This window comes from Eublepharis macularius, chromosome 10, assembly GCF_028583425.1.
Source record: "Eublepharis macularius isolate TG4126 chromosome 10, MPM_Emac_v1.0, whole genome shotgun sequence".
In the NCBI taxonomy this organism is placed as follows: Eukaryota; Metazoa; Chordata; class Lepidosauria; order Squamata; family Eublepharidae; genus Eublepharis; species Eublepharis macularius.
The window spans coordinates 53,635,873-53,658,568 of record NC_072799.1 but is presented as its reverse complement, the minus strand read 5'-3'; the positions used below and the strand labels follow the sequence as shown (position 1 = coordinate 53,658,568).

The window sequence follows — 22,696 nt, the reverse complement described above, 5'->3', positions numbered from 1 at the left end:
AGAGCTATAGAAGGTAGAATACCTGTGAGCTAAACATAATAATACTTGCACAGATGCTGTAGATTCACTAATATTCATCATCCCATGGAGCTAAGTAAATATTATGCAAACATTAAATGGAAATTTCAGTTCCATGCACCCCACCAGGGACAAGCTATCCCCAGTCTTTGAAGTTACTGCATGAACTTGATCCAAAAGCCTTTCTAAGTCCCTTATCTAACTACCCATGTTTGCAGACGGCAAGAAGAAACACACTTTGGATTTCTTCTGCACTAAATATGCCATGTTCTGGTTTCTCTTCACTTTGTTTTTTTTCTTTTCTTTTTAATTGCCTAGTGGCCACAATCAGATAACCATTATTTCAAGGTAATCCTGCTGGAGTCAATAGGATTATTCTGGAACACACAGCTAGAAGATTGCAGGCTCAATCTTGCTGCTCTCGCCTATGCAATTTCCACTAGCTTATCTGCTTCAGAATTCGTGGTCCTCAAGCGAGCATGCTTCCCAGTGCAAAGCCAAACCAATGCTGGAAAGAATGCGACACTTAATGTGCTTCCTGTGCATGTTACCTCTTTCATCCTTACAAGTCTTTGGCAAGGCATTAAAATGCTCTCCTATAAAGATAAGGTCTACAGATCTAAAAGAAGTGGAGCAGAACCACTCAACAGGCAAACACAAACTCAACAAACCTTTGACAGTCTTGTTTTCTAAAGGAGCCCCATGAGAACTATTTGGAAGAGAGAATAAGCAGAGGGAGGGGTGCTTAACCCCTAGCTACTGTACACCTCCCCACCCACCTCCCAAGCCACTTCCTGCTCCTTTCACAGGTTTATGGATGTGCATTTCCCCTCAAAACCATACTTGGAACTCTTATTGGAAGGAGATGCTTTCAATGGAAAAGCAGCAAAGGCCAACAGTACAATCCTAAGCAAAGTGACTGCTGCTCAAGCCCGCTGTCTTCAACAGACATAGAATCGTTGGTTTGTATTGATCTGCAAGTATCATTCATCCACCACCTTTGCTCCAAAGCACCCTCTCCCATACCCACTTTTCCAGAGAAGAGCTAAGCAGTCAGGGTTTGATACAACATTTGATTTAAGATATGATACCACCCTCAGTCACAAAACACATCTGAACCATTATGCTTACTTGCTGTGGATGGAGTTGAGATTCCCCTAAATGATATGGAAAATTGCTGGAATCTTGTAAGTAACCTGGAAATGCATAACAGCTCAGATGAATCTGTTACTTCTCTTCTTTAACCACCTGGCTGAGTCCATGCCATTGTTTGGAAAACCCAGCAACAAACAGCCCAAACAAAATACTTTGTTTTGATACAAAAACAAAATCTCTATTATGTTTTCTGTGCTCTGGATCCTTTCAGAGATTTGAGTTGGCCATTCAGAAGAGTTCAGACATCTTGATCCAACAAGCCTGCACTGACAACCCCTAGAAAGGTGCAGGGGAAGCTTGTTGGTTTGCGGCAGGGGGAGGGGTCCCGTGCTGATTTGGGCCTACAACGCCTTCCCACTTACCCACTTTCTGCCTGCTCAGCCTAGGCATTTGTAAATAGATAGATGCTACCACTGATGATACTGTCCTCTGCACCCTCCCCTAATATCTGCACAGATGCTCATAAGGCAAATGCATATGCAAATGCCAGGAACAGAGTGGACCGTAGCAGGTGCTCCTGCAATGCTTAGTCACTAACATGATAATGAACTTGTACAAACACTTTTGAGCTGGACCAGCTTGTAATTCTGTGGGCCATTCTAGATCTGGGTAGGTTATCTTAGAGGGGTTTTAAGTGTTTAGATCACACAGCTATTCCCTGCATTGAGCTCCTTCGATGAAGGGTAGGATACAGATGTGCCTGGCAAATAATTAGTGAAGGCAAAGGGAAGCTCTTGGATTTCATGAAACACTTTTCACTCCATAAGAACTTGGCGCCAAGTCACAGCTGACTTATGGAGACCCCCCCCCCCCGTGTTTTCAAGGCCAGAGGTGAACACGGGTGGTTTACCGTTGCATGACTCGGCATCATGACCATGGACTTCCTTGGTGGGCTCCCATCCAAGTGCTGACTGTGGCCAACCCTGCATAGCTCCCAAGCTCTGACAAGCCTGGGCCAAGCTGGGCTACATGGGCTCCGTGAAGCTTAAAGGCCTGCACATAAAATTATCATTTAACCTACTTCTGCTATCTTCTAAGGCTCAGATAAGGTGACATCTCCTTGCCTAATTATGCCCAATCTACAGATGAGCATTAGTGAGAGTCAGGGCTGCAGAGAAGTAACCCAGAGGTTGGAGAACATCGTCGTCTAGGGGCTCTCCTCCTGCGTTCTCCCTCCCATGCAGTCAGCAGATAACACAGTGTATTTAAGTCCATGGAATAGCAACAGAATATGTGTATTGTACAGTATGAAGCACTTAATAATGATACATTCATTAATGACCATGAATGCTGATTCACTGGACAGACTTCCTGTGTGACTCTGTGAACCACTCTCCTGAAGGTCAGAGGTCAGGCGCAACTTTAGCACTAACCTCAGGCAATATGAACTAAATGTTAGGGGCCCTCTGCCTTATAGAGCAGATTCTCCCCCTTGGGGGACCCCTGCTGAGAGTCATCTACCTGCTTATGACCCATCCAGTGAATCCCCATGCTAAACCTAGACTCTGAATCCAGTTTCCATAAGAGTTCATCTCACTATGCACAAGATTGCAATGACTTTCGGTATTACTTTAAAATTAAAATTTAATTCAATTTTAAATCCACAGCTGTCCTGCACCTGGTCGACTGGACTTCTTGGGAGTCAGTCAGTTGGTTGACTGGCCTCAGAAATAAGAGCAGCTGGCACTGAAGCACAAGGTTCGCACCTAGTGAACCTGTTGATCTAGCAATGCAGCCTCCTCAGGCCTCAGCCTAATAGGCTGAGAATTAATCTGCTGGCAGGCGTTGGAGCTCAGGAGGCTGCATTGTGCTCTGACCAGGGTCCTGCCAGAACTTGCTGTTTTCAGCACTCTGCTCTGGGGTCACCATGAGGTTGTGTGCAGCCAGCCTGGCACTTCTCTTCCTGTGTGCCGCCTCAGACTGGGCCCACTGCTGCCACAGCCGTTTCTACAAAGTGTTGGGAGGTTCTGAGGGACTACAGCCTCAGTTACATCTCGTTCCTGGCAGGGGCCCAGAAGCTGTTTCTTGGCTGGCAGTGTGGGCACTCTGGCGTTGGGTGGCTTCTGGTAAAGCTGGGCATGTGCAGCAGATGTCTCTGCTGTGTCAAGCCCTTCCTCATCCTGCTGGCCCGCCTGGTCCAGGCCTTCGGGAATTTCTCAACACCCTGTCAGGCCATTCTTGGCTAGAACCCTTGGGCTATCGGATGTTAGGATTCTCCACATTTTTAAAGGACTAAAGCAACCAGAAATGGGGTGGGAACTAATTTTCATTATGGCTGCAGCACTTGGGGAAGAGTTGTGTTAACCCCTTTCTCTTGCACGGCTTCTTAATCACAATCCTCCCACAGCTGCTGTCTGCAACTTCCTGGGAGAAAATATAAAAGGCATGGTTTCTCCCCATGAGATTAATAGTGGATGGGTTATGTGAGGTCAAGAAATGACCAAAGGGTTACACACAAACACCCCCCCCCCCCCGCAGTGCACAGTAGAGAAGAGTGTGGGCTATGGAGCAAAAAGAGCTGGCTTCTCTGTTCAGCTTTGAAGCTCATTTAGGTGGCCTTGGGCTTCCTTTGACAGGTTGCTGTGGAGATACAATGGAATAAACTCATGTTTGCCACCACCCTGATCTCCTCAGAAGAAGAAAGGGTAAAGTGTAAATGTAGTAGATATGAGAACATGGTTGTTCCTAAAGCTTTTCTCTTGAACAGGATTTTGGCTTGATTTGAAAAGAGTATTGCTCTACAGCACCATCTAGAGGTTGTATGTAGGCACTGCACTTCAGACCCTTCCAGCAGCTATTACCAGTTGTTACCCAACACTCTTGTATCTCCATAGTCAACTTAAGTTTCCAGCTTTACCCTCCACTGTTCAATTATCAACGGCTATTTTAAAGTTGTAACTTTTACACAATCACATCACTCACTACAGAATGTTTTTTGCCTAGTTACTCCCAGTGAACTTCAGAGCAAAATGAGGAATTACACCCAGGTGTCATTGGTCCTAAACTGATACTCCAACCACTGTCTCACACTAAACTGTACAGGTTATTAATTTCTTTTTACCACTGTCAGCTCCTGCAGTTTTTCTGGCATTGCCATAGTGTCCAGGTATATAGTGAAGCTGGTTTACCAAGAACACTCTAGAAAAACACAAAAGGAGAAATTGAGATGTTGCGAAAAAGTGGTGGAGGGAAAATTCATTCAACTTACACAGCATTTAATTATTTATTTACATTATTTACAGTACACCTCTTTCACTGAGACTCAAGTGTGAGTCAGTACAGTCCATATCAAAGACATTTCAATAAACGTGTGTGTGTGTGTGTGTGTGTGTACACATTTGCAAATATTTAAAAGCCAGCAGAAATCCAATATAGAACTGAAGAAATATTGAAACAGAGCATAAACAATTCTACAACTGAGATATTAAACAACATAGGAACTAACCAACAGGACCATGCTTAGAGCAATAATAGCAAAGTCTATGGTGCTTTGATATTTACAGCAATAGTAGTAAAGTCTGTGGTCCCTCCTTATCCTTCTACTGATAGGTTCCCTATCCCTTTACTGATGGCTCTCTTGAGACCATTTCCTTACAGTACAGCAAATCTTTCTTCGGTTTTAGTCATACAATAAAGAGATAAAGGAGAGATTTACCACTTTCACTAGGTACTCCCGAACTCGTAAACAGGAGTAAGGGCCTATTTCACAACAGAGTCAACAATGACTGTGTCCCAAGGATAGAAGAATTATGTTGAAAGCTAAACCCCAATTATTACTTACTATATGATTTGTTTGAAAAGACATGTTATAGCAAACACTGACCACAAAATAGCCTGGAATATGTTTTCCCTGTGAATTACCAGTTCAATATTTACAAAAATAAGGACCAACCACACAAAAGCGAAGTTCTCAGAAGAGGTGGAACAACAGAGGAGGCAACACAATGATGTAATAAGAAACTGTCCATCTTCTACATCCCAGGATACAGGGCTACTAAGGGGACAGGACAAGGAGGAGTAATATGTTCGCTTCAGATCTGGAGACACTTTTGACATGTTTAAATCCATGCAACAGGTTATCAAAATCACTACAGCTCCGCAATTGTAGTAACACCTCCTGTTCCATTCAGAGCTGAATGCTTGTGGAGCTGGTTTCTAGAAAGACAATCATTGGTGTGAACTGTCCCTACCTCCCTACCCCTAATTAGATCATATACACAGACTCCAACTCAGCAAATGCAGAGGGTCAGACTGACTGTAACACAGCAGCATTTCCCTAGAGAAGTGTGCGTAATTGTGATATTCCAGAAGCAAGGGAAATTAACGATGCTCCAGAGAAATATGGATTTATGGCCATCCAGCAGCACTATCTCCCCATTCATATATTGCCAGAGCAGCATGGAACCTCCTTTCCTGGGGTTCAATCGCAGGCAGTTCAAGTAATACTTAATGAATGGAATCACATGGGATGGACAAACATCAAGGACAATTTCCATGTTAGTGCAACCAGCCACCAGGAATGTGCACTGCCGCTACGGGAACTTTCCATATGATCTTATTATTCCATATGATCTTATTATATCCAGAGCAGCATGAGATCTGGCTACAATAAGGAAGCCGCTCCAATGCCACACTAATTCTATATGAGTCAGGCTTCAGTCTCCCCCTACCCCACACCCATTTGACTTCAGGACTCGTCAAGGCCAAGATGAGGCAGAACCTTTGATGCTGGGATTATAGAAAGGGGATGTCAGAATCTCAGCCTGTCTGCTGGAACTGTGCATTGACTTCAAGGGGCAACTTCTGTTTTCTGATCAAGCCATTCACCAAATCCTGACAGCTGTTTTTCATCACTAACCAAAATTGGGATAAACAATGAGATCATTTTCTCCTCCCTGACAGCATGCAAATAACCAAGGGGAATTAACTGTATTTTTACTAACCAGAAGGGATATCTAAGTGCAACAATACCCTTGCTCTGACCACCCAGAATCTTCTCAAGACTTCTGGAGACTTGTCACATGGCTGGTCAGAGTTTTAAATATGTATTTCACAATAGTCAGTTCTTTATTGTAAGCATAAAATGCACCACAAGCATTTCTATCATTTAAGCAGATATGATACACCTAATTTTCTCAACATCTTTTCTACTGTGTGGGCAATGTTCACTCATCTCCTAACAAATTGTATGCTATTACACTGTACATGATTGTGACCACTTTTTAAACACTTACAGCTTTTTGCAATCCACCTGAATTTATATCTACAGGTTTGCAGTATATGCAGTTATGAGTAACAAGCTTCTCAGTGCCTAATATTTTCAGAACAGATTATGACTTTTAGAGTACCACTAAGGGACAGCAAATTCAGATTCATCTGTTTAGTTTATATATGTTTTCCAGTGGAGACACAATTTGGATTTTCTGCAAAGGAACACTCAAAGGTGGAAGCCAGTCCATTCTATCACCTCATTCTCCTGCATGTGCGAACTAGGCCTTAAGAGTTGATTTCTGTACTTCTAAGATATCTAGAGAAGTCAGCAGTTGGCCGGGAGCAGTTTTAGTTCTTCAATAAAGGGCGGGGGGGGGGGGAGGGAATGGAACTAAAAGCTAAGTGAGGTTGAAAACAGTGATACTGCTCTTTTAAATTAAAAAAAAACATAATGCAGAGAGAACTGTGATTCTCGAAAGCTTATGCTACAATAAAGTTGGTTAGTCTTAAAGGTGCTACTGGACTCTTTTCCATTTTGCTACTACAGACTAACACGGCTAACTCCTCTGGATCCAGTATCATTTTGTAATTCTTTTTGTGATTTTAAGAAGCCTGGTCAGGAAAAAAAAACATAGACAAACAGGAAAATCCATCCGTTTTGAGATTCTTAAACCATCATAAAGTACCTGATCTTCAACACTAAAGCACTGCCTCATCATTTTCTAGTAAACCATTAACTATTTTTGTGCTCCCTCCAGCATTCTTGAGTATTCATTTGCAATGTGCCAACAGGAGAAAAAACTGTAAGAGATGGAACTTCTTGTTTCTTTTCCAAAGAGTTTTCCATCTGAAAGTGTGGAAGTTGGTATGATTCAGTATCCAGTTGAAAACCGACAGAGATGCATTACCACTCTCTCCAAACTGCAAACTGTGCCCTCAAAGTTCAATTTTCCCTATTCCTGAAATGGAAGTGCATCATACAGCAGTTTTAATTAGAATCTAATTTCACAAGATTCAAAAAGAATGGCGAGATAATACTTTTAATAACCAAAAGTCACTGGTTAAAGAGAATGCTTGTTTTTAAAGCTTAACTTTTACTACCCCGCAATATACTGTAAAATAAAATCATTTCTATTACTGAGCCAAGTAATGTTCAGAACATGGGGTGCAACCTTCCAAGTTACACAACACTCTTCAGGCAACAGCTAGTCAGGAAAAAAAAACAAGGACAAAGTGAAGGAAAAGAAAGAGGTAGACAGATCTGGGTTTGTGCTATCCCAATGAATTTAAGAGTCTCTTAATACAAAGGGGTAGGTTGGTTCGAAGATAAAATAGAATCCCATGAGACAAGAAAGGTTAATAAACTAAGAAAATTTTGAGAATGTTGAACACTTTCATTCCTTCATGAGCAAAAGAATCTATTCAGGATAATCAACACCCTAGTACTTTACTAATACAAACACTCATTTTTAATCTAGTTTTTCAAATGACAAATAATTTTGTGAGGAAATGTACTTTGCAATCTTTGCTACCTAAAAAATAGCCCCAGCCATAACCAGCTCTGTATCCACACTTTATGTGGAAGCCAGTGTGCCGTAGTGTCAGACTCGAATCTCGAAGACCCAGGTTAGAATCCCCACTCTGCCATGGAAGCTTGCTGGGTGACCTTGGGCCAGTCACACCCTCTTAGCCTAATCCCCTTCACTGGGTTGTGGTGAGGATAAAAATGATGGAGAGGAGACCAATGTAAATCACTTTGAGTCCCCCCCTTAGGGAGAAAGGCAGGGTATAAATGAATAAACAATTTTATTACATAGTACCCACTGACCATAGCACCACCCTGACCAATATTGTAAGGAGTGTTGATTCAAAAACAACACCGGATAAGACAAAGAGAGGGCTACAAGAGCTCCAGAATAGTCCTCGCCTGTCCTCTTTGATTTCACTACCTGACCCACATTTCCACAAAGGGAGGGGGAGGTAGCAGAGTCAGTTTCATGGCACCTCCATTATCCAGTGTCTCCTGCAAGCCATTCATTTTCTTCCAAGGCTTATTTCCCCAAGATCTAGTCTACCCAAGAAAATGCTCACGGTGGTGGATGAGGCTTGTGTATTCTGGTAGGAGAGGAGGGAGCCACATGGCAACTGGTGGCTGCATCTAGTGCCTTATTTCCATAAGCTCCACCATAGGTCGAGGCACAGTTCTTGTCTGTCTGCCTGAGCTGTTTCCAGACCTTGCCAGCACAGCTTTTGATCTCTTCAAAGGCTTCAGGAGAAAGAGGGCTGAAGGGCAAAGGCACCCCGGGAGCCAAGAACAGATACTTGGCCATGAGGACATGAGCTGTAAAGTAGCAATTTTACATAAGTCTGCTGATTGTTTCCTTTCGGTTGTTGCCGTCAACAACTTAGTCTGCTGAACTTCTACAGAGAGGAAGGGAAAGGGAAAGGCCTTGTCAGTTGCTCGCCTTCATCAATGTTGCTAAGCAACAGGTCACAAAGTCAGCAGCATTCTAAACATCATAAAAAGAAAGGCAAAAGGGCAAAAATGAAAAGGCGTTACAGGTATAACCTACAAGTAGGAGGAACTAGTGGCTTATGGCTTTTTAACTTCTCCAGTTTATTATGTTATACATGTATTTAAATGTTTTGTATGTGTTACTAAAAGTATGTTGAAACAAAGAAAACGCAGGGACCACGACAACCAAATCCAGCTTTTATGTTCCAAATTGTAGAACTGAAATATACAATGCACTGGAGCTTAATATATATAAATATTGAGTCAAAAAATACCTCCAAACCTCCCGGCGGGAGATGGCAACGGGCTTGCCGGCTTGCAATTTTCCCGTTTCGCAAGAGTTATGCTTCTTCCAAAGCCACAACTTTTCAATACACTTGCAAAATAAACCTTCAATCCTTTCTTTTTTCTGAAGTCAATCTGTTCCGAACTCTTTTTTCGAGCGTTGTATATTTCAGTTCTACAATTTGGAACATAAAAGCTGGATTTGGTTGTCGTGGTCCCTGCGTTTTCTTTGCTTCTGCATTGACTTTGGGACGTCCCCCCATTTTTTCTTTCTTTCCACTAAATGTATGTTGACAATTAACTATTCATTTTACTGCAATTTTACTTATTTATTTGAGCATTTTTACTCCACCTTTCCACTTAGTTCAAGGTGGCTTATAAAATGATTAAAAACTTTCCAAATTAAATCCATGATAAAATCTCCCTCCCCAAAAGATGCCTGCCCATCTCCCATCTCTTCAAAAGCCCGGGCAAAAAAACATGTCAAAAGCTCATTCTGCTGGACAGGGCCCACAATGGAAAAGGCCAAGGCTGTGGTCGATGCCAGATGGGCCTCCCTAAGAGGTGGGACAGCCAACAAATCGCTGCCTGAGGATTGTAGTTGCTGCCCTGGGACATATGGAAGGAGTTACCAGATTCTGAGGCCAGTATTTCTATGGCCTCTCAATACTTCACTACTAGTACCTTAATTGTATACTAACTTGAATTTACAGCAACCTGTTGGTTCTTGTCTATTGCTGTCATTCTTAGGGAATTAAGTTTTTGATGCTCTTTTATGACTAATATTTTATTAACATTTGCTGGAGCAAAGTATTTTCTTTTCTATACATTTGCTGATTTTTTAAAAAGTACACCCTACATTTTTATATAGATTTAAATACACCTAGCAAAAGATAATTTTGACTTAATAACAACAGTGTGCTTATATACCACACTTCTATACAGATTATTGCCCACTCAGAGCAGTGAACTTAGTGTTATGCCCACAATGCAGCTGGGGAGCTGGGACAGAGAGGAGTGGTTTACCCAAGGCCACCTGCTGAGCTCATGGCAGGAGTGGGATTTGAACCAGCAGAGTGCTGGTTTGCAACCCATCCACTTAAACCACTATGCTTCTGTATTCAAACGCGTCAATAATCAGCTCATTCACACAGTTCACCCTTGCAGCTTCTAGATAATCCATTTGGAATCATCACCATCACCACACCCATACTCAGACAATATGCAATCCTAATCTCATGGGCCACACTAGTTTAACATGGGTCCTCATAGGAAGAGGAGCCTGCCCCAAGCCCCTCCTGTGAGGCAGGTCCCTCGGAGTCTTTCAAAGTGATCCTGAGCCAGCAAGGCCCTAGTGTGGTCCCACCCGCTGCCATGTCTGGCATGGTCTCCCAAAAGACCCACGAAGGCAAAGACTAAGACAGAGAAGGCAAATGACTAGGGCACAGGCCTAGACCAGGCACAGAAGTGCATGCTTGACAGCCCAAGGCCATGCCCCTGAGCTTGTTTCCCACCTGGTGAGCAGGATGCCTAAGTAGAATTATACCATTTCAAGTCCATTGACTTAGAGGAGTGTAACTCTGCTAAGGATTGCATTCTGAGTCAATTACATTAGCTGAAATCTCCAGATCCTACGCATGCACTGAAAAGAACTGGACCATTCATTAAATACCTTAATTATTAACATGATATGGAAATTAAAGAGCATTAATGTGGTACTTAGCCTTTTTAGGACTTGATGGAAGAGGTAGAGAACCCTTTCAATCTTAAACCTCAGAACTCAAACACATTCAAAAATATCATCATGAAAGTCACGTGGGTGAACAGCTTATGAATAGTGTACCATGGTTAACTGTGCACGTGTGGAGAACTACAGCAAAGCTGAACCACTAAGTTTGGGTCTGTGTAGTACCCAAAGCAAGGACCTGACTTCTCTGACCACATGTAGTAAATTGAACCAAATAATATCCTTCAATTTAATTTTTATTTTAAGGAACTTTGTTATCCATTTGTATTGTAGCAGTGTATATATACGGCCTTGAAGAAACCCAAATATCAGGAACAGGTGCAAGTTAGGGCATATGGGCAACCCAAAAATGTAGAACAAAGAGGATGAAACAAGGAAAATACCGTATGAGGCAGAGGAGAACCATATGTGCTGCCTCAAGGTTTGTAAAGGAAGTGTGGGAAAAATGCTTTGCATTAGAACATATTGTGTGTTATGTGCCATCCAGTCTCCTCCAACCTATGACAACCCTATGAATGAAAGACCTCCAAAATGTCCTATCATTATTACTGAGTTGTTTTCATCGAAATGATCTGCTGCCCTACTTTTTGATTTTAAAAAAGATTAAGAAAAAAAATAATAAGAAGCACTCTTATGACTAATTTGCAAAACTGCAAGACCAAAAAAATTTAGGTCAATTTCTCTCTCTCTTTTTTTTAGAAAGTTGCCTTGCTTATTGTAGAGCAGAACTAGAAAAACAGTTCTGTTTTGCTAATATTAGGATAACCATACAAAGCAAGATTGACTTCACGGGCAATGAGAAAGGAAAAAAGAGCATATACACAGCAGCCCTACAGAAATAAGGAAGCAACAGGCAGAAGGGCTAGACCTATTAAAGGCTACCCAAGCTTGTATTACAGGAAGTAATGGACTTAGAAAGAACCAGTGCTGATTAGATATACTTCCTAATGAGAGAAACACTTACAATGGAACAGCCAGACAACAGCAAATCATTCAAGCAACTTTAGTGGAAGGAGAAAATCAGGTTTGAGGGGTGCAGCCTTGTCCAAAGGGTGGCAGGAGGGGAATTCCAAGCAGAGTTCTAAGTCACCTCAAATCAATGGATTTAGAAGGCTGTGACTCTAGTAGTGTTAGAGCCTTTTCTTATCTCTGACACCAGGTACTGTATTCCTGGGGAAGCATTTGCATTGTGAGGCTTTCCTCATATTCTTTTAAATCGCCTCCTCTTCTTCCTCTTCTTGCAGTTAAACTGAGTCACTCCCTCCAAGGTTGTCGATGAAGTTTCCCAATTGGCATTACCTGTATGTTGGCAACACGACAGACATCCCACAAATCAGAGTAAACAGTTACAGACCAATCCTATGCACGTTTATTCAGAAGCAAGTCCAACTATGTTTTGGGCTTATTCACAAGTACACATGCACAAGGCTACAAACGTAACATGAACCGAAGCCTATACACTCATACCTTGATACAAGTAGAGCCTGTCCCCACAATTTGTGGCAGAAGGTACTAAGCAAGGCATATTCACATAAAACAGAGACATGGGGCTGGATCAAGAACAGAGGAGGAGGAAATGGAAGGAGCTGAAGATTTCCTCACTCGAATTACTTCATTCCCTCTAATAACGGTGAATAAAGTCATATCACTGCCCCCCTTCCATTGAAGCTTACATCAACAGAAGAGAGAAAGAGAGGCAATTCTCTACTAATCCTCAGAAAGGACTCTGGGGACCAACAACAGCGGGAGGCTTGAGGAAGGGAAAGGCAGCAAAGATCCTCCCCACCAACACCTTGTGTGAACTCTTCTGGTGGCTCCAACCAGAACAACATACACAGGATCAGGGGCTGCTACTGGTTTGAGGTACTTCTCTGCAAAACCACTTTATTATGTTGTTGAGGTAAAGATTTGGACCACCCATTTTTAATCCAAATTACCTTATTGGAGCTGTATAAATGAAACTGAAGTCTTGAATTACATGAAAGACAAACCAACATGCAATTCACTCTACCACGTTAATAGTAAATTGGAATTGTACAAATAGCTGGGGGAGAGGGGAGAGCTAACAATAAAAACTGCATGACCAGTGCTACGCTATGTCACTTGTCATAGTGCCAGTTGTCAGCCCGGGGCAAAAATTTACATTCTTCAGTGGTCACTAGTATTCCCTGGCAAATTAACCGTGACTTCCAATCAATAATGCAATAGCTCCATAAAGCACAGTATTGTGACACATCATGGTTTAAGAAAACAGGAATGACTTACATTTTCAGATCAGTTTCTATCAGACAAAGTGTGAAGTTCATTGAAGTATAAATTAAGATGCCTTACAAAAAATTATGTTGATATTTGATATCAGCGTTAGGATCTCCCTTTAAAAGCATTCAGCAATAGGTCTGCGGCCAGCCCTGGAGACAGGATCCCACTGACAACCTTCTCCTCCAGAAGCGGAATCTGATCTCTCACTGCCAAGTGACTCCGGAAATGGTCCAGTACGTTTTCTTGGATTACGTTCCACATCCACACTTTTTGCTGTCTCCGCCGTTTGGTGATCAACTCACCACTTGCAAGCATGAGCTCTCGGAATTCTGTCATCTTATCCCACATGTCAGAGATGCCTTCTCCAGTCCTGGCAGAGATACGCATGACCTGTTAGATGAAGAACAATATTTTAAAGATATATAAGGCAAAATTAAAGATATTAGGATAAACTGATTTGGCATAAATATGCTTGAAGAAATGAGGTTAAGAGTGCAGCAAAGCAAGCACGGTATTTAAGCCTTCAAAGATACTACAGGAGCTGTGGTTCAGTGAGGCAGCATATGCTTTTCATGCAGAAGGTCCTAGATTCAATCCTCAGCTTCTCCAGCTAAAAGGATCGGGCAGCAGGTGATGTGAAAAGTCCTCTTCCTGAGACCCCAGAGAGCCACTGCCAGTCAGAAGACAGAATACTGACCTTGAGGGCGCAATGTTCTGACACAGTAAAAGGCAGCTTCATGTGGCTATAGATATTTTGATACCACAAATGCTATATATCTAAGAAAGGCTTTTAAAATCCAGGTGCTACCTGGGATTGGACCTTTTACCCTCCCTATACACTGCTGTCATTTTTTTAAATTATGTGGAACTGGATTTAAAGATGGCCTGAAAACTCCAACTGATTCAGGATTCAGCTGCTGCATCACACATCCAAAACAAGAGTCTGGGACTATAATGGAATGAAACAAAAGTTTAATCCAAATAAGACTAAGGTACTACTGGTTGTCAATGATGGACTGGGGAGTCAGCCTCCTTTGGATGGGTAGCAGTCCCCTCAGAAGAGCTTGGGGGTGCTATTAGATTGGTGCCTACAAATGAAGCCTCAAGTCTCCACTATGGCTTGTAGTATCTTTATTCAGTTTCAGTTGGTGTGCCAGATGCAGACCAAGAGAGGCATGATCTGACCCCTATTGATCACATCCAATTAGATTATTGGAATGACTGAGGTCTCTGTGGGTCCGGCTTTGAAAACTGCTGGAAGCTTCAACAGATAGAGAAGACAGCAGCAAGACTGTTGACTAGTGCAAGATGTAAGGTATCTTTCTCTCTCCAGTTTTTTAAAAAACTAAACTGACTGCTAATTCATTTCCAAACACAAAGTGCTGGGTCAGTTACAGCCCCAAACAGGTGGAAGCAGGGTACCTAAAGGACCTCCAGCTCCATACAAGCCTGCCCAACAACTAAGCTCTTTTCTTTGGTTCTACCACTGCTGCTCAAGCGCGTAGAATGTTTGGTTTATTTGACATTTTAGGTGAGTTATAAAATGTTATAACAATCCTGTTATAAAATGTTTGACTGCCTTTATTGGTTTTTGTTTTCTTTCACTGAAAGACAGTATACAAATATTTTATATAAATAAAATTAAATTTTAACCATTGGGCATTCAAACCGGCGCAGGAGTGTTAGAGATCAGTTTACAACTTTTAAAGAGGCTTACAGTCAAGATCCTAGTATCTAAGATCCCTCTCAAATTCCCCACTTAAAGAATTATGTATATCATTCATCATCACATGATACTGTGAAAAGCACCTTTAAAAGAGACCTGGAGAACCAGGTAGGTTCTGTAGTATAAAAATGAATACTCTCTCACCTAAATCTTATATTTTTCCTTAATAGCAAGGAAGAGAGAAAAGGTTTATTTCAGATGCACCAACCTTTGGGCTCCAAATCTTGGAGCGCTTACGAAGTAATTTCAGGGCACTGATGTATTCTGCTTGAATTCTCCGTGCTGGCACAACTAAATCTCCATCAGCTTTGGTGACAGCAACAAGATCTGCCATCTCAATGATTCCTCGTTTGATACCCTGAACCAAATAAAGGGAAAAAAGAAAAATGGAATCCACAGAAGCACAATCATAATCAGTAATCATCTCCTTCCACAGCCCCACAGCAATGCTGAAATTAGGCAAAAAGCCTTTTTGCTGCCTTTCTTCTTCATCTTAAGAGTCGCAATGCCAGATACCTGCAGAAGGGTAATTTATAGCGGAAACCTTTGCTTGCTTTTCAAAGGAAATCCTACTTGCTTGGACCACTGTGTTCACAAACCCAGGACTGTCAGGTATGCATTGGAATGACTAGCATCTTATCTGACTATTGCAAGATTAAGGGCCCTGTGGTGAAGGCATATTAACAAAGGGCTTCAAAGGAACAACCAGTGCCAAAGTCAAACTCTACATTCAAAGTAATTGCTAAAAATTAAAATGGGCAATAAATTCCACGTATTATGGCTGCTTAGAAGACACATAACCAAGACAGACAGCATTACAACCCACCCTCTTAGAACTAGCAAGTATTGCCCACATTAGCATCATATTTTGTTGCTAGGAGCAGGCTGAATATTTTGGGAAACCTGTTATTTTCATATATCAAACTTCACTTCTTGTGAAACTGAAAAACAATCAATACCTGCAATTCATCACCTCCTGCTGGTGGCAACAGCAACACAAACATATCAACCATATCAGCAACAGCAAACTCTGACTGGCCCACGCCTAAGAATGGAAAGCAGAAAATAAACACTCACTTTGGGTTCTTACAGCAACCTCACAAGGCACTATCTTAAAAAAAAAGCAGACTTCTGTAAGAAGCGGTTGGTGTGAGTGGGGTGGGAGGACACATGAGGAAAATGTTGAAGTAGAGCAAAAACACAAAAACAAAAAAGCAAACAAGATGAATTCAGAAGTTTCACCAGAATAAAGAAGCGAAAGAAGTCATTGCACATTAACATAGCCTAGTTTCATATGCTTCCATATGCATGCGCTGAAGAGCTATTGTGCTACCAGGAAAAACATCCAAGTGGCAAACTGCTTATCTCTAAAGCAGGAGGCACTCTTTCTCTTCTCACTTCTTCACTAGAGAGACATTCAAATTTAGTGATAAGAGGCATTGTGATAAGAGGCACTGCATTCCTGAGATCAACACATACGAAGCTGCACTGTACTGAATTCTTTGGTCCCTCAAAGTCAGTATTATCTACTCAACCTAGCAGAGGCTCTCCAGGGTCTCAAGTGGAGGCCTTTCAGATGACCTGCTAATAGATCCTTTTTTCAAAGATAAGGGTGACACATTTCCTCTGGCAGCATTCTAGTAAAGGGTTGCGACACTGATTCAGGGACACATGAGATTCAGAGTTTCTTCCTCTTCCAAGCCTCAGCAGGCCAGAGGATCATGCAGAGCCACTGAGCTATGTCATCAGAAACCATGATGTGGTCAGCATACACCCAAGGAAGATTTTCACTGACCTACTGTTTCTACGAGAACAATGTCATAGCCTCCTCCTTCACACAGCAGAATGACTTCGTTTGTGGTCCGTGTCACACCACCCAGTGTTCCTCTGGTTGGGGATGGCCTGATGTAAGCATTCATGTCTCTTGACAATTCAGTCATTCGGGTTTTATCACCCAAGAGTGATCCTTCAAACGTTAAGCAAAGATAGTTTTGCAACAAATACAACAAACTTTGTCCCAAGATTCAAGTCAACGCAGGCTTATTCAACTAAATGGAAAACCTGCCTGCATCTCAAGCATGCTGTCCTTGGCTCCTGTCACAATAAACCTTACTGCAGAAAAGAATATTTAGGAACCCCTGAGTGCTTTACCATAGGAAGACAAGGTGATGCCCATATGGGACAAGAGCACAGGACATTAAAGTCCAGGCAATTCCACAATGCAGCTATCTTAGATGATTAGACACATATACCTAGCATACCATGACTATGAAGCTCCAAACTTTGAAAACACACTAAAATCCAAGGGTGAGTATCCTTTAGAATTACTTTTATTTATGTTAGACTGAGCTGGGCAGGCAGGCAAGATTTAAGCAGATTGGGGAATGGTGGTCAGAAGAGCCACATGTGGTCTCCCAAGCTACTGAGTATCACTGGGCTAACTAACTATGTAATCAAAATAACTAAATTTGTGCTTCTAAATGAATAGATAATTAATACTTCCACAGACATACTCACCACCACTTGTACTAGAGGAAGGGTCCACTGCCAATACAGACACTCGGTGTCCTCTTTCTGTGAGCATTTTCCCAAAGCATTCAATAAATGTTGATTTCCCGGCACCAGGAGGGCCAGATAACCCTAGATATTAATAGAAACATCCCTGAGTCTAGGGCAACATGCAATCACATTTAGAACTGCAGTACAATGTAATCTGCATGCTATGCAAAATCACCAAAGTAAGCATCTCTAACACAGTATATTTATAATGTAAACTGGAAAAAGAGGCTGTCATCTAAAACCAATTAATTATTGCTATCAACATCCTTCCAGCCTGTCTTAATTGCAACCACTGCCCTTTCCTCCCAAAGTTACAAGTCATAATCTTGTGCCTTTTCTAAAATGTAAAAGATTTTTTCTTTGCCCAACACCTGCATGTTGCTACTGAGAGCTTACATATACATATGACCTTTGTTGCCTAACAAATCTGTTCCGTAAAAGGATTGCTTACTCTTCCAAAATCAACTCAGTTTTGACTTCTTTTAACTTTTCTCTATCACCCAATCATATTGTGTAAGCAAATCTATGCAAATTAGGAACATCATTTACTGCTTTTTAAAAAAATTAGCATATTAAAGAGCACAACCAGAATATTCAGGGAAGCATTAAGAGTTCATACAGATGATTTAGGTGGCACATGAAATTATCAAGACATTTTCTCTTGAACAGGCAAGTTTCATAGGAGAAGCAGTTCCCTCATAGATTTGTTCACCAATGCAAATATAACAGTACTTAGACATAAAACAACTCATCATAATGGGTTACAGCTCTTTTGTAAACTTTAAGAGTTAAATAAAAATATTTCCTTAAAAGTGAAGCAAATCAAGTTGTGCTAAATCATCATAATAATCATGCAATCAAAAAAGGACTGACCCACTCTAAAGGCTAGCGGCTTTCCTTTATTTAACTGTTCTTGTTCTCTGTGGTAGGATAGTACCTTCTGAAGGAGCACCTGTGCAATCTCCTTTTTCCTGCTGTGTGTGGATTCTATGAGAGTAATGGCTTCTGCCAAGCAGGCCCTGTGCCCATGGATAAGCCCATTGTACAGTTTATCTAAAAGTCTTTGCTCCTTAGCAGAGAGCTCCTGCATTTGTTGATCTACTGTTGCTGGACAATACAGGCCAGTCTTCAAGCCCTTTGAAGATATCATCATTTGCCTTGAAAAACGAGGATGTAGCAAATTAGCCTGTCGGCCATATGGAAAAGTAGATCCTAGAAGGAATCTCGAACAAAAACTATTCAAAGAAGATTTCTTAGTAGTCTTTAAAAACTGGTAGGGAGGAAATCGTAGCAGCAGTGATGATGCATTCATTTTGTCTTAAGTCAGGGAGATCCGTTTTTAGACAGCCTAGTAAGGGAAGAAGAAAAATCCATTTCTCTCCAACATAAATTTTAATTATAAAATGCAGCATATGAACACACACTGCAGTCAACTTGCTAGATATGAAGCCATAGTTAAGGTGAAACTACATAAAAGAGCAATAAATGCTTGAAGGTGGGGGAGTTGGAACTCAAAAGAGGCATGTGGGGAAAGGTTTCCCATCACATGAGCCATATAACATGTACCGTAAAAGTGCAGCTCCCAGGCAAGGTAGCTCCATTCCCGCCCCAGTGTCTGCAGCCTAACACGGAGAAAGCCCACTGTCAAGCCAAGTCACTTATGCAGCAGCTGTGAGAAGGGCAGCCGTACCAAGTGGAGGTGGCACAGGCTGCAGATCCCAGTCTGGTCCTGGGCATGGCCACCGCTCACTCTTGTCACAAGGTAAAAGCTTTGTTAACCAGCTTATTTGTTCCCTATGGGAACAAAGCTCTTACTGTAGCTAGCCCCTACTAGAAATGTTAGAAAATATTAGTGACATAGTTTTCCATTCCAGTCTTTTTCCCCACTTCTTTACAATTTCTATCAACCTAACCCACATGCACAAAACAGAAACATTCAGGAGGGCTTTTTAATAAAAGGATTAGAACTGTAGTATAATGGAACAGTTCAGGAGGCCAATTTTCTTAGAGAACAGGATTGTCATCTACTGCAATGTTTACTGGATGTATCACCTTCCTTTTGTCTTCCTTTGCAACCTACTTGCTGCATTATGGCATTGTCATGCCTTAGACTTTTTTGGTTTGGTTTTTGTTGTTGTTTGAGTCATACTGCATAGTTTATTTGGAGGTCCTTGCTGCTTGATCACATTTTAAAGTTTTGTAATCCTCCTTTAGTCTCAGTGAGAAAGGCGGGCTATAAATTAAGTAAATGAACACAAGGAATAATAATCCATAAAGTTCAGCAAGCCAGTTTCCTACATCCAGAACACACTCTAAGCTTACAGGTTTGCTAAACCATGAAGTTCAGCTCAGCTCTTTTTTTATCAAGCAAGTAATTTTGTTCAAAGCTAGATGCAAAAATTGGCCTGTAATTGTGTGTAACCAACAAAGTGCGTAAGAAAATTGCAATCCGACTTTCAAATCTTCAACAAGCTAAACATTCTGTCATGAAGCTAACACAAGGTATCGATCCCAGATACAAAGTAAATTATGGTATTCTACCATGAACAAGTTAAGTGCACTAGAGGCTCTAGCCTACATTCATTTGTGGTAAATGTATAAATACTGGTGTCAGCTTTTATCTCATATGGATATTACGATTCCAATGGAATAACACTGTGAACATATTACTCCCACTGACACCAATAAACATATTTAGGATTGTGCAAAAAGGATTCAAAAGTACTATGGAAGATTCTATTGGGAATACTTGTACATGCATGCAGGCCTGTTTGCCTACAGACATATAACAAAATCACATCACAGACAGCCCCTGATCACAATCCTCAGTGCTGCTAAATTCCTATGATCCTTGGCTGCTTTATTAAAGCAAAGAGGCATAATCTAAATCTCTTAAGTAAATACTAGAAAGCTGTAAATCGGTTAAAAGTCAGTTCAGTTATTCGTACTTCTCTATTAGGTCACACGAAAACCAGGCTCCAGTGTAAAGGGGGCTTTTTATTATTCCCAGGACCTAAGCCTACACAACGTTTATTGACTTAAAACAAATTTAGATTTGAGTTACCATATGAAAAACATAAACAGTGTTACAGTTTAAAATGCAAAGGGTCTACTCCTAGCATGGATTTCTCAGCAAGCAGACTTTGCTACCCAAATCTTTACCTGACTCTAGGCAAAGGAGCTGTGTATATTACTACAGCCCGGCTGTGCTCCAGTGACTTTAATTACAACTCAATTCTATTTTCCATAAAAAGAATGTTAAAAAAAAAACCAAAACACTTAAAGGAAGGGAAGAGCAGGGGAAGATTCAAAACAGAGATAAACAAAAAGAATATGGGCGCCGCCCCTTGCAAGGGAAAGAAATTCAACATTCGCTAATAACTGAAGGGTACTGAAAGATTTAACATATTACAGAGACCTATAGCACATGAATGCATTTTTTTACAGCTGCGTTTCCAACTGCACAATCCGCACTACGCTTAACTCAGCTCCATGGGGTTTACTGCTGAAGCGAATGCGCCTGGGACGCAAGTCCTTTTCGCCTTACACCAGGCAGCTTCAGCTGTGTTAACTTCTGTGCTGAGCTTATTCCACTCACAAAGGAGCCTTTTCTTAACAATAAGAAAAGTGACTTGCGCTTCTGCCATAGTCAAGGGACAGAGAGCAGCACTTCCTTTACGAGGCAGCCAGAGTAACCAGAATAAATCCTACAGTCCTCCCCCATCCCGAAATCCAGTCAGGCTCTGGGCTGCCAGGCAACCTTCAAGGCCAACGAGAGGAAACTCCCCCCTCCCCACCCCGACAAGGGGGAGGCAAGGAAATGACCTGGGCCGCTGGGAATCTTTTACATCCGGGACACCTCAGCGCACACCACGCAAGACCGCAGCCCGCTCTCCTTCTGACCCCCGCCCCACCTGCTCGGCGACAAAGCCTTTGCGCCTGCGTAGAAGAGAAAAGAGTTCCAACGCAGACGCAGTTGGAAGCGAGGTGTCCGTTTTCGTTCGTAGGTTGGAGTAAAGCTCAAAGTTGGAGCGAGTTCTTTTGTCTGCAAAATGGACCCTCCTCCCTCCCCCCTTTTAAATTATTGGCTACCGTGGCAGCTGCTCATAAGAGACAGTAGAGATATTCAATAGTTTGCTGTTGCAGTGATTTGATGCCTAAGAAATAAAAGACACGCTTTCAAACACAGGTCTTGGCTTCCGAGAAAATGGGTGGCACGTTTAAAGAATTTTAAAAATCGTATTGGAAATGGTTTCTATGCCAGGAAGAGAGGAATAAGTTTACCAGCCCTGCAGTGCAGTCAGTGCTCTTTCTGTACTGGGGTGGCTGACGTATATGTGTGGTCCGCTGTTGCCATCTTTGTGTTGCAGGTTTTTGAAGGGGGAGGGGTGAGGTTTTAAATACCCTGTACTATAATCTTCACTTCTCATATCAGGGCTAAAGTTGATGATGGCCAGAAACAGATTGGTGCCCTGAATAAGGGCCAAATGTATGTCCCAGACGTGAAGCCTTACAACCCTATGGCAGGTGTAGACATGCAACAGTCTCTCTCTACACAAGACATCTTAAACGGGGACACTCAAGTGTAGGGAGATGCAATGTTAGCTGGGAAGCATACTTTTAAAAGACAGAACCAGAGATCGCTCCTCAGAGGGTTTCTTAATTTCATCTTCACCTCCCTTAAGGCTATGTCAAATTAACAAACCCTCAGGAGCAATCTCCCACAGGCTCTGTCTTTTAAAACTATGCTTCCCAGCTAACATTGCGTCTCCCTACACTTGAGCATCCCTGCTTAAGATGGCTTGTGTAGAAAGACAGATTGATGTGGTAGAACAGACTGTGCCACTTCGGTAGAAGAGACAGATCACATTTTTCAAGCCCCCCCCCCCACGCACCCTAGTATTAATAATTCACTATGTGGAAAACTAGTGTTGCATGCTAAGAACTAATAGCCATTCTTCCTTATGTCCCTTTTTTATTTGCAAGGAGTTTTTATGTGGGAAAAATTTAAAATCTGACTCTACCTACCTACAATCTATAGTAGTAAAGCCCATTCCACCCACCTCACAGTTCTCCCAACTCATTCTGTGTAAAATCAAAATCTACCCTCCTTCCTGAACCCTTTCATTTGAAAAAAAATACAACGTGGAAGAGGAAAAGTAATTGCAAGCCTTCTTCATAGGCTTGGTTGCATATGATATTTCTGGTTCACATGTAGGTC

The 22,696-nt window shown here is 41.8% G+C and overlaps 1 protein-coding gene across 5 annotated transcripts; it reads right to left on the bottom strand.

The window, feature by feature from the left end:
- Positions 1-8,074: 8,074 nt before the first annotated feature.
- MMAA (metabolism of cobalamin associated A) lies at positions 8,075-21,378 on the bottom strand. Of its 5 annotated transcripts, XM_054989555.1 has the most exons (9): positions 21,301-21,378; positions 18,349-18,823; positions 17,434-17,556; positions 16,712-16,882; positions 15,876-15,961; positions 15,125-15,274; positions 13,197-13,580; positions 11,896-12,230; positions 8,075-8,805 (listed from the first exon to the last, which is right to left on the bottom strand). In XM_054989555.1, the coding sequence occupies exons 2-7, from the start codon at positions 18,785-18,787 to the stop codon at positions 13,293-13,295; spliced, it is 1,257 nt and encodes a 418-aa protein (XP_054845530.1). In that variant the 5' UTR covers positions 18,788-18,823; positions 21,301-21,378; the 3' UTR covers positions 8,075-8,805; positions 11,896-12,230; positions 13,197-13,292. The 5 variants fall into 5 exon arrangements, with proteins under 5 accessions (XP_054845530.1, XP_054845527.1, XP_054845528.1 ...); XM_054989552.1 differs by having other exon boundaries at positions 11,896-13,580; XM_054989553.1 differs by lacking the exon at positions 21,301-21,378 and adding an exon at positions 20,424-21,252 and having other exon boundaries at positions 11,896-13,580.
- Positions 21,379-22,696: the final 1,318 nt, after the last annotated feature.